Genomic DNA, 15,404 nt, shown 5'->3' on the forward strand with positions numbered 1-15,404 from the left:
GTGTGTGTGTGTGTGTGTGTGTGTGTGTGTGTGTGTGTGTGTGTGTATGTGTGTGTGTGTCACGTATCAGAGATCACAGATGCAGCATTCAGGTCACATTGCTGTGTTTGCTTTCCCTGTCAGTTCTGCATCGACACTCAGCTGAGGTGCAAACTCCTGTGGCATCTCACTGCTCCGAGAAAAAAAACATGCATGTTGATTGTGTGTGTGTGTGTGTGTGTGTGTGTGTATGTGTGTGTGTGTGTGTGTGTGTGTGTGTGTGTGTGTGTGTGTGTGTGTGTGTGTGTGCATGTGCATGTGTGTGTTTATGTGTGTGTGAGTGCATCTGTGTGTGTGTGTGTGTGTGTGTCTGCATCTGTGTATGAACACATATTGGTGTGTGTCTGCATTCGTTGATGCTTTTTCTCTATGAGAGTTGATGCTGGGAAGTCTCTGAGTTTCTTCATTGTATGCAAAAGTGCCAATGTTCATATTCATTAACAGTCTGCATGTACATGTCTATGTACAAAGGTAAGTGAGTGCTTCATTGAAATTGACTACAAAAAGGCCTCCCACCTAATTCATTCTGTACAACTGCTAAGCTGTTGTAGCATCAAATAACAATCAATGTCCAAGCATCATGTCTGTAATTTAGCAGGCAACATGAGATGCAACTGAGCTTAGCTCCCAAATGATTATTCCAGTCCTCGGTGAAAACAGCCCATTCCTCTGGTCTGAATGTGAATATGTCATATTACTGAATGTGTTAGTTTGAGCTGTCAGATCCACAGTGTTGCTGTGTGAATCAGCAATATTAAGACTCATGACATATGTTGCAGCATATTTGCATTATGTTGATGGTGAAACCAGAGATACACATTCCCATAGTTACTCGGTGGTGTAGGAGATGTCGGACCCAATGTTAACTAGTTTAAAATGAAATGAAGTGTATTAAAATGAACTCTAACCTTCATTTGGAAATATGCTATCATATATCAAACAAAGGAATTCATCACTCTCAAGCTTAGTGAGTAGTGGGGGCAGAGGTGTTTGTGTGTGTGTGTGCATGTGTGCGTGTGCACATGTGTTTGTGTGTGTGTGTGTGTGTGTGTGTTTGTGTGTGTGTGCGCGTGTGTTCGTGGGTGTGTGTGTGTGTGTGTGTGTGTGTGTGTGTGTGTGTGTGTGTGTGTGTGTGTGTGTGGGCGATGAAGCCTGTATTTGGCTATGTGTGTGGACATATCGCTTTACCTTCATCCTGCCTGGTCAATCAATAATATGTTTTTAGAACATCATTAATGGCACATTAACATGGCCTGTGGTGTGGGGCGGACGAAAGGGACCTGGGTGTGTGTGTGTGTGTGGAGGGGGTGGGGGGCTCGTTAATTGATTAACAGTTATGCTGATATGAAGTGGTGCACAGACCATCAGAGGCGCCTGTCTAACTGGGCCGTTATTGCCACTTCAAGGGCCTCCCTCTTCCCTCATTCACACACACACACACACACACACACACACACACACACACACACACACACACACACACACACACACACACACACACTTACACTAGGTGTAACAGGTCATTATTTATATTTTCACATCCTATTTGCAGCTCAAATCTACATAATATATCGTAAACATGCGAATTACCAACCATTTTGTTCGAAAATTCTAAAACAACGTTTTTTAATATTTCAAAATAGCATTTCATAAATGAACCTTACATTTTCCAGTAGCCATACTGTAGGTGTGTGGATTTGAACAAAATCTAGTTTGGGTCTTACTGGGGCTTTCACTGCCTGAAATATCTGATTTTGTTTACCACGCTCAGAGTTTAGTGCTGGGCCTATTCCCAACCTTTCTCATGGCACATCAACGGTTAGTCCAAGAATTCTCATTGCAAATCAAAATTCCACTGGAGCTCCAAGCCGATTTGTACAGGCAGCCTTACAACACAGTTTACAGCTCTTCGAGTCACGGTAAAGCCGGAGTCTGCCGTCTTGGTTTGTATAGAAATGAATATTAAGTGACACATACACATAAGAGTACTTTGCTCTAAGCAAGGCTCACAGCAGAAGCACTTAACATTATGGACAGACCATAAGCTGTGTGACAGTGTGAAAAGTCTGTTAGGCAGTTGTTCCACACACACACACACACACACACACACACACACACACACACACACACACACACACACACACACACACAGATTCACTCTGTGACAAACCCTGTATTTTCATTCATAACTCTGTCTCTCTCTCTCTCTCTGTATGTGTGTGTGTGTGTGTGTGTGTGAGAGAGAGAGAGAGAGAGAGAGAGAGAGAAGGTGTGAGGGTGTAGTATTCACTCAGTTGTGTCTCAGCCAGTCGATATGTCCATGTTGCACAGCTATTCTGTCTGGGACTGCGTCCCCATCCTTCTGATCCTCCTCTGTCCCCCCCAGCGTGCCCTTCCTCTCTTCCTCCTCAAGTGCACATTGGCCTCCGTATATATTTTTTCTCGACTTTTACCAGATATTCGTATGTCCATTAGGATCACATATCCACTCGCTGTTGCGAGGCAGTGCCATTGATTTTTGCCCTTTGGAATCGGTTTGCCACATTTGGGCACACGCCTGTAGGCACTTTAGGCATCAGGCAAAGTGTTTGGGGTTTGTGTTAGGTCAAGTGTGTGTCTGGTGCTGGGGTGACAGAGGAAATTAAATGGTATTGGATATGCTCAGCCATGGGTGTGACAGATAAAGGGAGAGATAAACTAAGATAAACAAAAAAAGGGGGAAAAAATCATACATTTCAACTAAGCCCTCACAGAACTTATTTGGTGATCACTTAAAAATCATCACATCCTAAATATTTTGACTCCAGTCTCCAGGAAATTTATATTGCGTATATTATAAGGACAATTTACATGAAGTGTCACTACCCATTTAGTTCCCTCATTAACTGCTAGATTCAAAAGAATTGCTCTGATATGTATGGCATCAACAACTATAAATAAATAAATCATAGTAGCTGTCATTGGTTCATGTGTGTACCTTATCTCTGTTTGCTTCTGCCATCTTCACTAACAGAGAACATGAGCTATAATGGCACTCTGCACTCTGTAAAGCACCATGAGACATGTACAATGTTTTGGCGCTCTATAAGTGATATTAAATTGAAATTGAAATTGAAATAATTCCAGCAGTCAGTCCCTTTCTATATAAATATTGATACCACACCAGCACAGGAATGTTCTCAGTGGTAGCAATGCTACAGCTTATTGTACTGTATACAGTATAACCGTCCACCCCTCTGTTTCTGTCCCTCTGCCATAAGTGTGTGTGTGTGTGTGTGTGTGTGTGTGTGTGTGTGTGTGTGTGGCAGACCCTTGAGAGGCCAAAATCCCCTGTTCTGTCTCCACACCCTCACAGCGTCTGTGCAGACACTGCTTCATGGCCTCCTCCTCGCTTCCTCTCCCCTTCACAGCTTCAGGGTTTCTAAGGGTCATCCACCCTGTCCCTGATCCCCCATTCAATTTCCTTAAGCACCATGCATTACCAATAGCCACAGAAGTCTACTAAATTAGCAGATCAATACGCCATCTGACACTCTTTTGAGGGTTCTGAAAGAGCCTGCGCCCCACTCTGGTTCAGACTTCCTAACAAATAGGATGTTGTTTGTGTTGTAATCTGCTGTGTCATGGAGTTCGTGTTACAACCCCATCTCAAGGGAACTAGGTGGGGAATATGCGCCAGTGAGCAAGAGAAGGTGTGTATACACACTCAAGGAAGGAATGCAGAGACTTCCCAGCATCAACTCTCATAGACAAAAAGCATCAACGAATGCAGACACACACCAAAATGTGTTCCTACACAGATGCAGTCACACACATACACACACACACATACAGATGCACTCACACATACATAAACACACACACACAAACACACACACACACACACACACACACACACACACCCACATTGTATATCATTATTACATCATATCAATTAAATTTAATATTATGAAAATAGAATGCACACTTCTCACTAGTTATCATCATACATATTTCACAACATATTTTATTATTTCCATTGAAAATAAAAGGAATGGCAGACATTTTTGGCTTCCACAAAACTGTGCAGTGTACCGGTCACAACAAAGTGGGATTCATATTGTTCATTATACACCCTTTAACACACACACACACACACACACACACACAAACACACACAAAGAAACAAAGAGACACATAAAGCATAAACAATATTCAGCTTTTCATATGTTGCTTTGATTATTTGCTTTTTGCTGAATTGGTTCCCACTCAGGAACCTGCCATTAGAGTACTCTAGAGTAGAGTAGAGTAGAGTAAACTAAAGTTGAGCAGAGTAGAATAGAGTAGAGTAGAGTAGAGTAGAGTAGCTTAGATGTGTCTGTAAAATCTGGGAAAAGGACCCAGTGGACATTCTGAAGTCCATATTTCATGAAGTGCCTGCACAAATATGATCATACACTAATATGGGATTAGTGTGGTTGATGTGTGGGCCTGTTTGATCTACATCCCCAACCTGTACCTTTGGGTGCCATCTATTCATCCAAACACCACCAACCACCCACACACACACACACACACACACACACCAGCGGAGCTGTCCTGCATGACATCTGGGCCCCTATGCCTCAGCCATTAGTACTCTCACCCTGAGGGTAAAAGGGGCAAATAACACCCCCACCCCCCACCCAGTCCACCCTGTCCACACACACACACACACACACACACACACACACAGAGACAGACCCCCGGCCCGCTCAGCCTCCGCCTGAGCCCCAGTGCCTGCACACCGTCCGCCAGCCTGGAGCCAGACTCAGAGGCCCTCTCCAGTCTCAGGACTGGGCCTCCACATGGCCCTGCTGGCCTGCCCTGCTCTGCCCTGCCACCCTGCTCTGCTCTGTGTGGGGGCTGGAGGCTGGAGTCCATGACCATCACACATGACCATCGCAGTCGCACACACATGTGCCCTCCAACAAAGCCATCTTGCAGTGGTGGCCAGCATACACACATGTGCATGTAGCTACACATCAGTGATAACAACAATAACATCAACAATAACAACAACAACAACAGCAACACATTGCATTTATATAGGGGTTTTCTGTCTAGACACCCAGAGCACTTTTACAGTGAAGGGGGAACTTCACTCACCTCACTAACCACCACCCATGTGATGCGGAAAAGCATGCACAATGCTCGAGAGGACATGAAGCTTTGCAACAGCGTTCAGAGTCTGCTTTGTTCTTAGAGTCGATATGGACGCCCCTCTTGCAACTGGTCAGACACAGCTAATGAAACGTTGTTCTCCGCGAGTGTGTCTGGTCGCTCACTCAATTTGAGCTGTCAGTTTTCCCAGCCCTAACATGAGTCATTATGAGCGAAATGTGGAGCTTGACCCTGGGTCAGCAACTAAGGCCACGCATGTCCTTTTCACTCTCATCACCCAGGTTGTGACCGAGCAGATTGCTGCTCATTGGCTCATTTGAGGAAGAGGACCCATGGATGTGTTCCTAAGGAGAAAGCACTCTTGTCCATGCGGGAGCTCTGTGAGAAGGGGCTGCCATGGCTGTTGTAGGGGACAATGGAACATCACAGCTCATTTGGTTAATCGCTATGACATGATGTGTAATGGCAGTGTTTGTTTTCTATGACAAGAAGTTTTTTGAATGTCTTTGTGCAGATGGTTGCAGCTCAAGTGGGTTAATGGTTTAACTCTTTCAAGGGTGTTCAGGCTGTCTGCTGTGTGAAAGACAGAGCCTCTTTTTTCAGAAGCTCACTTCATTGATGGCAGTGCCATACCATTCCTCTGGCTGACCAGGCTAGAGTCACGCTCGGACAAACTGTACACAAATCAAATAATTTCACAAATAATGAACTTACCAAGCACTGTTCTGACATAAAATCTACACTGTAAGTGAAGTTGCTCACTTGGAAATTAAATGTTGAGTTGAGTGCATGGGTTGTTATAGGAAACCTCTGGTGTCATGCTGCTAGACATAATATTTTCAATAGATTGTTTGTAGGGAAAGAAATAAAAGAACATTGTAACACATTACAATACAGCTAGTCAAAGCTGTCTGAGACTGAATATACATATTGTGTTACTACATATTACTGCATTTCATTGTCTTTGTACTTGTACTCTGCACAATGACAATGAAGTTGAATCTAATCTAATCTAATTACAACATGGATTTTTTCTCTTGGTTATAACCCACCTTGGTTTTCATATGTTACATACATATCAAGTTATTGTCGGTTATAAAACTTTTTGTCATTAATCTTCATGTAATTGTTCTTTTATTGTACACTTGTCAATATAAAAGCCCCCTCTTCCCTTCTTCTTCTTTGTTAAAACTATTCTCAGTAGTTGCTGAGACATCACCTGCTACAATGGCCTCTGTCTCTCAGGACTGAAAAGGTGAGGAGGGTCAAACTAATAGAGGGCCATGGGGCCTCCTTCACTCATGCAGAAGGAACACACACACACACACACACACACACACGTTTGATGTGCCCAAAAAATACAATACAGCGTGTCACCCACCTTTCTCTTTCTCTGACCCAATAACCAATAGCCACCCGCCAAAACACACACACACACACACACACACACACACTCATCATCTCCACACTGACACCATCACACACACCTAATACCTTCTCCTAGTATTGTGTTCTTGGCCAATTGCACATTGTTCATAATAAATCTCCGTCCTCCCTTGGTTGTGATGGCGCTGCTGTCCCGTCCTGGTGTCCTGTGTCAGGCCTGCAGACAGTAGGCCTGTCTCTGGTCTCTAGTCTCTGGCTCAGGAGAGGTGAGGGAGCTGGGAGCTGGGCTTGGCTGCTGCTGCTGCTGCTGCTGCTGCTGCTAAGTGCTGGCAGAGGAGTGTGTAACATGAGACGCCCCCCGGTGTCTGCAAGAGGCCACTTTAGGAGATGCTATCTGCTGCACCAAAACATGCCTAGAGCGCTCTCATACCACAACACGTACGCATGCACACACACACACTCTCACACACACACACACACACACACACACAGAGGACATGTGGACACACAACCCCACTGCACATTCAAACACCCACACACAAACAAACCAATATGGCTCCACATGCACACACACACACACACACACACACACACACACACACACACACACAAACAAACACACAGTAATTGGCAAGCTAAGCTAGAAGCTACTCCATTAAAAGAGAAATCCGGCGATTTTTCATATAGATAAAAAACGGTTTTACCTCACTCAACAATTGGAGCTTCCAGACAGTTTCAGTGCTACACTCTGGGGGCATGTTCATGAGCCCCCATGTTCATGCCCCAGAGTGTAGCACTGTAGCTGCCTGGCTGCATACTGACAGTACTCGGTGACCTCGAGAAACGGAGAACTGTACGAAAAATGGCAGGATTTCTTCTTTGCTAGAGTAGCTTGTAGCTTAGCTTCCCCATCACTGCACACACACACACACACACACACACAGACCTCAGACAGTACATCCACATTATTTATGGCTGCCTTCTGCTGTCTTTAATAGTAGCCTAAAATGGTGAATAATTTCTAAAAATCTAAAAATGTAATTCAGTAATTTCTAGTGGGCCCTGTTGTGCAGTACTGTGGAAGTAGGGAAGTATCTATCCCATGGTAAGAAAAACATTGAGTGTTTACATTCAGTCTAGTTCCCACTTTTCCTAAGTCTTCCAATGACCATTCCACAGATTGTATTCTCATAGGCCTAATTGAAAACATCCCCAAAATGATTTGAGAGACATAGCCTACATTTTGGAAATATTGGCATGTTATCCATCACTCATTTAATGTTTATTTTCCAAACAAGTCAACAACAACTTGCAGGTTTGATACACTCTAATAATTGGCTCGTTGCCAATTAATGGGTGATGTCATGGGTGAGCATCTGCATAGGCGACGGAAGGTGTTCGTGTTTTCGAGGCGTCTGCAACGACAGAGACAGGAAGTCTAGAAGCCTGCCGCTCCCGCTCCCCCACCCATCTTCACCCCATCTCCCTAACCTCTCTCGTCCATTATCGGTTCCGAAACATTAATGGAAAACTGTGATGAATGGGAGAAATGCAATATGGAGAGCAACGTGACGAATGTTGCCACCACGTCGCGAATCACAACCATCTGCAACTGTCCAAACTGAAGGGTAACCGAAACCGTGCAGAGTCCTCTACGCCGTGAGTGCACTTAGGGTCAATTAAGAGCACTAGGTCCAATTTCAAATGGGTTGTCGTGGCGCAGCTCTGATAAGACAGAGCCAGGGTGACGGGTACACTACTACAGATGCGCTATCGATCGCATGATGCTACTTTTAATGATTGGTTGATGAGTTAGCTATGGCCTAAGCTGTGGAAATAGCAGGGCTCCATAGGCTTGTAGTCATTTGGGGAACATGTTAAGATTTAACTTCCAAATCGAATCGTTACTTTTTGTGGCTGGATGTATGGATGGATGTTGACTTCAGGCAATTCTGATATTACCAGTTGAAAAATACAAAGCCCAATACAAAACTAAAATGACAATGAAAATAACGTGTCCTTATCCTCTTCCTTTCCAGTATTCCTGATATAATAACATTAATGGTTATTTGAACCTATATGCCTACTTTACAAAACATTTTAGCTGTAAAGCCGACTTGCTCTCCAGGTGTTTTGAATGCGATTCATGCTTTACTAGCCTTTAGTTGGTCTTTGGCCTCTATCTAATATGTTTGCCATAGGCTTATATCTCAGAATAAAATATATGTTAGCGCAATTAAATTGTTAAAGCAGAAATTAACCACATTTCTCGATTTTGACTTAATACAAAGGGGATAGCCTATGATCAGTTTTTACATGGCAGGCAACAGCCTACAGTGAAAAGTTGGCTGATTACAGGTCCACCGATAAAGATTTTATCAGGAATTTAAGATTTCAAGATTGAATTTAAAATAGGCCTACTTTATAAAGCTTGTGATTGCATATTACACAATTAAGCAGGTTGAAGGCTGGATATTTTCCTTTCAATAGTCAATTTTTAAGTAGATTTACGTGTGAACTCTTTTTGAAGTTTCCGAATTTCTATAACTCTTTCCTAAGCACCATGTTGCAGTGGTAAGCTTCAAGCAAGGAAAGTAACACAGGACACAATAATTGCAATATAGCTGAAAAATAAACTAGTGAAAATAAGAAGTTTAATAAGGATACCCGGCCATATTGCGCAATTATGTAAAACGAGATATCTCTAAAAGTAGTTTAAGTAATACACATGCGTTATAACCGAAATAAAAATGTCCATTACATTCATCGAATACTGAATAATTTGAAAAGCAATATTCCTTATACAAATACATGCGACGATCATCCATCTTTGGCTGCTTAATAATAATAATAATAATAATAATAATAATAATAATAATGGGGATTTATGCAGTAGGCTATCATGTGTGTTTAAGACCAAATAATTAGGATGATCCATATAAAATAAAAGATTACTGATGACTGATTGCATAAAGCCTTCAACAACACATGGTAGGATAGCGTTATATCGAAACTGTTGATGTTCACGAATAAATAACACAAATTTATTATAGCCATGTGCTTCGTAAGGACCTTCTTCCACCACTGTCCATTATCAGCAATGGTGTTTGTGTGTGTGTGTGTGTGTGTGTGTGTGTGTGTGTGTGTGTGTGTGTGTGTGTGTGTGTGTGTGTTGGGCGCTCTTTTGACTGCCTGGCATCAAGAGGGCGACTCATTTACACAGACACCACGCCAAGGAGGTCATACGTCCCCATCGAAAATGCTGAAATATTTGGTAGCGTTCGAAAAGCACAAGTAAGGCGCGCTAACTCCAGGATACATGACTGGTAAAGGCATTGGTATCAAGCACCTTCCAAGTATGTGGTTTTCTTTGTAGAAAGTAGGTAACGATAATGTTTTTCCGGCATCACTTAAGTCCATATTAGGTCCTTCCAGATCTGTGGAAATCTGCCTTTTTAATTTATTCCGTCGATTCTGGAACCAAATTTTCACCTGAGTTTCTGTTAACTGCAATGAGTTGGCAAGGCATGCCCGCTCTGCGCTGCTCAGATACCGTTTCATGTCAAATGTAGATTCCAACTGGAAAATCTGTCTCTTGGAAAAAATTGTGCGTGTCTTCTTTTTTGCCATTACTTTACTCTTTTTACTGTCCCCCTTATGTGGCTGCATGCTGCTGCCGTCATCGCAGCTGTCCGCATTCTCACATCTTGTGTCCAGACTTTCCAGCGCGTCCGTCTCCCGCTTTAGTGGTGCCGTAGTTGTGTGACAAGACTCTGGGCAGTTTTCTCCTAAAAATACAGTTTGGAGAAGTTTAATATATGCTATAGGCTATAATAACGTGCGCGGTATTATGTAGGCGGGTTTACCTGTACCTGTCTCACTGAATGTGATGCTCCGAAAATCTTCAGCACGATGGGCACCATGGTCCAAACTACGGGGAGCGAAGTCATTGCCGCACACTGGTTCACTTTGCACTTTTGAGTGACAGCTGTCAAACTTGTTCCCGACGCTATTATGGTTAAGAATGTGGTCGATAGTGAATTTAAGAGAGGAAGGGCGACAGCATGGTGCGTCTTCTTTGTTCATAGTTATCCAGTGGATATAGAAGACCAGTGCGTTTTAGCTTAGTTTTAGTTTTTTTTTATATGCTAGCTCTGTTCTTCCCTCTCGGTTCTTCAGGCACCATCTCTCCGAGATTCCCACTGCAACCACGTCTGGCCCCCTGTTACTCCTCCAACCGGAAGAACGAAAAGTGCTCCTTATCCATTGGTCGGGATTATCACGTCAATGAAGATGGTGACCAATTGAATTTCGGGGAGGGAGTTAGGCTACACCGTGAGTTTACTATACATCTGGCCCACGTAAGGAAATGTAACTGAACTGCGGATTATTTAATAATTTTAATAATGTCCTTCCAAGAAGGCGGTGCCCTGGTTTGCATGATAACCCATTTCTGCCACATTTTACAGTGTTAAAGAAAATAATTAGCTTCTTACATATGAGTTGTTCTCTAACATATATGTTGGATCATTGTGTATTACGAATAATTTTAAACATCGTATGACCAGAGACATACGTGTATCTTCGTGGAGCCAAAAATCACAAATACTTTTGTTTGTACGTTAATCTGCATCTTTTTAAAAAATAATAATAGGCCTAATAAAAAATACTATTTTAGATTTAGATTTTTGGATTTGGTAAAAATAATGTAGGCCTATGTTTTTTTCCCAAGCTTCCATGCACTACATGGACTTAATAGATCTTCCATTCCTTGTGGCAATGAGTAGTTGTTCTAAGGTTCTGTGAGACCTCAAGGCGCTGTATTTCATTTTGACGCATTGTAGGCTACCCCTAAGAGTCTTTTTCGAAGTGGCGGGATCTGCTACCGTGTCACTTGAATGAAGAGATTTTGTATCGATCACATAGGCTACAGTAAATATCGCCATTAATAGTCATGTGTTATCAACTGTTGTAATATATAAAGGCTACGGGGTATTTGCAGTCTATGATGTGACAACAAAGTGGATCTGGAAAATAAGGTAGTTTATGAGAATATGCAGATGGAGAAGGACGTTGCTTCAATTCTATATGCCTACTGTGGCTATTGAAATGCACGGGTTTATCTAAATGTGTTTTGTAGTTTCTATTGAATTAAAGAAACAAAACCACTGATCAAGTTTAGTTCCTTCTCCATCATAGGTGTAGGTCTATGCGGTACCAAGATGCGTAAATAATCTGTATACAGCATCGTCCTTACCGGCTATTAGTCTTGAGTTAACATTATTCCGACATCGTTGCTTTAGGCTACTTTCTTCAGGTACAATTAAGCTTCTATTTACCCAACTTAAAATGTGAGTTTTTCTCAATGAGGGTAATAATTGGGCTATTCTTATTAGAGTATTTGACTGCTGGGTTGCATCGCCTAGGTCTAGACCTAGGCTTGAGACGGCATCATATTTCATGTTTCTCTAGCCCTATATTTTGCGGATGATTTTATTGAATCTTGTATAGCTACTGTGGTTATGAGGCAAACACATGATTACATGTTGCGAATGGTAAGCCAAGATGCTTATAGCACAATAGGCAGCAACCTAGGGCAAAATTAGTTCTCTGGAGATCAGGTCAGGGTATCATGCAAAAGTACAGTTGTCATTGTTGGAGCTGGGATAGGCCTATATACGATTGTTTCGTCTCGCTATTTTATCCAGTAGCTGATTTTTATGTAGTGTACATGAATTGTCGATGCTTGCACAGTTCATTATGCAAAAATGTTTGTTACCAGGAGAGTGTGAGAGAGGGTTATTCTTCTATAGCCTCGCATGCTTTTAAACAGTTATCCATGTTCTGTTCGTCAGTTTTCTTGTCAAATGCACTTAAAATAGAAACCAGGGTGCGATGTACTCTCTCTCTCTCTCTCTCTCTCTCTCTCTCTCTGTGTGTGTGTGTGTGTGTGTGTGTGTGTTTGTTTGTTTGTTTGCTTGTTTGTTTGTGTGGACGTATCATGTGTAAACTGCTTTCAAAACTAAAAACAAAAAGCACAACTTAAGACAGAAATATTGTGATCAGTTTTATTAATCGCTATTAAAACCCACCATGTGAAAAAGTGATAAGGTTGGAAAAGTGTGCTTCAGAATAAAAATATATTTGCTGAAAAAAAGTGTAATCTTAAAATATGCACAAACAGCTAGGGCCTGCATCCCATGCGTAAAAATATGATCTGTAGTGTCAAGACAGACGTAGGCTACAGTAGACGTTAATCACATTAAAAATAGTATGACTATAACTAAAATGTATGTATAATAATCACGTTAAATGTAATCTTTGGATGCAACAAAACATTAACATGTAGTTTTCTGCGGCCAAGTGAATTATTGCACGATTCGGGTACAGTATTGCCATAATGACAGTTCGGGCCTCGCGGAGATCCTCTAAACAACAATTTTAGACTAGTCCAGTCATCTGTGACCTCAGTACGCTCATGGACTGGGCAAAGGACGTGAGGGGATAGTTCACAGAACTGGAGAACCCCACAAGAGGTGGCGAGACCTGCGGCACGCTGAAACTCAGCGCAGACGGTGGCGTGGTGCTCTCGTGGTAAAGGATGGGCACACGAACAATTCGCTGGGACGAGTGAGAGATGTTCGCTGCCTCTAAGTCCGCGGCCAACTGTCTCTTCCACTTATTCCGACGATTCTGGAACCAGATTTTAACTTGAGTTTCGGTCAGGTGCAGGGAAGCAGCCAGACCTGCCCGTTCCGAGCTGCTAAGGTAGCGTTTCATGTCAAAGGTGGACTCGAGTTGGAAGACCTGACTGCGGCTGAAAACTGTCCGGGTTTTCTTCTTACGGGCCAAGTTTGGGTCTGGGGTATCTGCGTCGGAAGGCTCGTCGAAAACATGGGGAGCATCCTCGTTGTCATCGGTCAGGCAGTCCCTTGTTTTTCGATCTGAGTCGTCACTGCCATAGATTGGTTCTGGTCCAAGGGGTGAATCCCTGTCACTTGGGACGGAATAGCAGCGTTCATCCGAACTCTCCTCTTTGGGGCCTAAATAATAATAATAAAAAATGCACTGTAAGGATTTCATAAATGACTGCATTAATGAATAGACTCAAGTACCAATCATTGGCATCCCCAGTGGCATGGACTGTATAACAGTTGGCATATAGGTTGTCATATAGTTGTCATATACGTTTTTTGATGGATCCCTTATTTAATGAGATAATGGGATATCGGTAGACTGAATCAGAAAATCATTTGAACTCTTATGTTAAAACCTCTTCAACAAAGTACCTGCAGTCTGTGCCGTAATAGGGCAGTAGGCCCAAGCCCAGTGTATGTGCTTTCTCAAATTTCCAGAGGAAACCTTTTGCCGGATTACGAAACATCATCAAATCAAATCTACCCAGGCCTTTCAACTCTACTCCTTGAGAGAAATGACATTGCTCACCTCCTTCTCTTGGTACTGCTAGTAGTCTAGCTAAGACTGGCGGGGAAACAACCGAGTTGTCTCTCTTGCAGGGAGATGCTCAGGACAGGTACACCACATAATATGTTTGGGTGAGTCGTATGACTGGTAATTCAAATTAAGCGCTCGATACAAAGCTATATAACCTGGAGCCTCCGAATTCATGTTGCATCACTGCAGTGTTTGGTGATAATGGCTAAAGTTTCTACCATAGGCATGCATGAGTTTGAAATGCGCTAACATAACAAACATAACACATTACACAGAAACAAAACTGCAACTGTACTTACTTTCTGAGCGATCCGGGGTATCAAAGTTTAAGGGTGAACGTCGGTACCATTCTAGGGGGGGCTGAGTAGGGGGACCTCTCTCTACTGTAGAGCCTGTCCTCGCCGCTTGACCGCACACTTCACTCAGACGATGCTGTGCCGCTCTGCCCTGGAGAACAGACTCCCGTCGAACCTCTTCGGCTACTTTATCCTTAGTTGGGCTTCTTGAAGATTCTTCATTTTTATTGGAGCCAAGTAAATTTTCGATGAAAAATGAAGAGACCTTTGGTGTTAGCGAAGTTTGGCTATCGGGCGCTTTATCGTGCATATTTATCACTCGATGTACCCAAACGGTCTCTGAGGATATCCGTTTCGGAGCAGCTCGCGCGTTTTACGCAATGTGCAATAAATCCTTTTCTGATACACAGCCGTTATGTACAAACATCTCAGGTGCTTCACAAATCCTTGCAGAGTGGCAACAGACGCGTCTGCGGTGGCAGCGCAATGGAGGAGCGGTGCGCTCGTGAAGAATAAACGCAAGTCAAGTCGAACGCTTACCAAGCCGATGGCATTCTGCTATTGGTCGACCACAATAGCAAATGGGATTACTCAAGAAAGAGAATTGCTCGCCGCGAATTCCCCTCTCTGATAGTGCCTCGGGGTCGGAGGAGCCATTGTCGGTGAGGGGCTTTATTTGGGTCAATTAGGGAGCAAATCAAAATACAGATAGAGGCTTGGGCTCTGCGTCTGAGCGTAAGAGAGCACTCGGAGAACAAGACACACCACCGCCTATTGGTTATCCGCGTATCTGCATCACTACATTGTTCTCTAAAACGAAGCATAGAAAAACCAACACGACTAAGCTCAATGGCACGTGGCTCGAGTCGACATGCGCCTAAATAAAAACAAAAATATGATTTTTGTTTTAAATTCTATTATTGGTTATTCGTAATACAATATTTCCATTGAAAGCTCTGTCGTATTTTAGCGCTAGACGTTCAGGACTCATGTTAACCGTAATAGTATTTTCAACAAATGAACCGTGAAATCAATTTAAAAAACGTCTCCAGGAATCTAAAAAAATAAAGTTGCCCTGATATCGCA

At 42.9% G+C, this 15,404-nt stretch overlaps 2 protein-coding genes across 2 annotated transcripts; both read right to left on the minus strand.

The window, feature by feature from the left end:
* Positions 1-9,710: 9,710 nt before the first annotated feature.
* Positions 9,711-10,738, minus strand: hmx4 (H6 family homeobox 4). The gene is made up of 2 exons (XM_048259538.1): positions 10,440-10,738; positions 9,711-10,355 (listed from the first exon to the last, which is right to left on the minus strand). The coding sequence occupies exons 1-2, from the start codon at positions 10,651-10,653 to the stop codon at positions 9,808-9,810; spliced, it is 762 nt and encodes a 253-aa protein (XP_048115495.1). The 5' UTR covers positions 10,654-10,738; the 3' UTR covers positions 9,711-9,807.
* A 1,932-nt stretch (positions 10,739-12,670) lies between these two features.
* hmx1 (H6 family homeobox 1) lies at positions 12,671-14,953 on the minus strand. Its single transcript, XM_048257069.1, has 2 exons — positions 14,322-14,953; positions 12,671-13,610 (listed from the first exon to the last, which is right to left on the minus strand). Exons 1-2 carry the CDS (start codon positions 14,626-14,628, stop codon positions 13,009-13,011), a joined length of 909 nt encoding a protein of 302 aa, XP_048113026.1. The 5' UTR covers positions 14,629-14,953; the 3' UTR covers positions 12,671-13,008.
* Between the last annotated feature and the right edge of the window lie 451 nt (positions 14,954-15,404).

The sequence above is a fragment of the Alosa alosa genome, chromosome 1, assembly GCF_017589495.1.
Source record: "Alosa alosa isolate M-15738 ecotype Scorff River chromosome 1, AALO_Geno_1.1, whole genome shotgun sequence".
NCBI classification, from domain to species: Eukaryota; Metazoa; Chordata; class Actinopteri; order Clupeiformes; family Clupeidae; genus Alosa; species Alosa alosa.

Excerpts from the sequence above, each read along its gene's own strand:
- hmx4 (XM_048259538.1), bottom strand. The coding sequence starts at position 10,653 with ATGAACAAAGAAGACGCACCATGCTGTCGCCCTTCCTCTCTTAAATTC. Across the intron at positions 10,356-10,439 it reads CATCACATTCAGTGAGACAG|GAGAAAACTGCCCAGAGTCT; the intron begins GTACAGGTAAAC and ends CTGTATTTTTAG.
- hmx1 (XM_048257069.1), bottom strand. The coding sequence starts at position 14,628 with ATGCACGATAAAGCGCCCGATAGCCAAACTTCGCTAACACCAAAGGTC. Across the intron at positions 13,611-14,321 it reads TACCCCGGATCGCTCAGAAA|GCCCCAAAGAGGAGAGTTCG; the intron begins GTAAGTACAGTT and ends ATTATTATTTAG.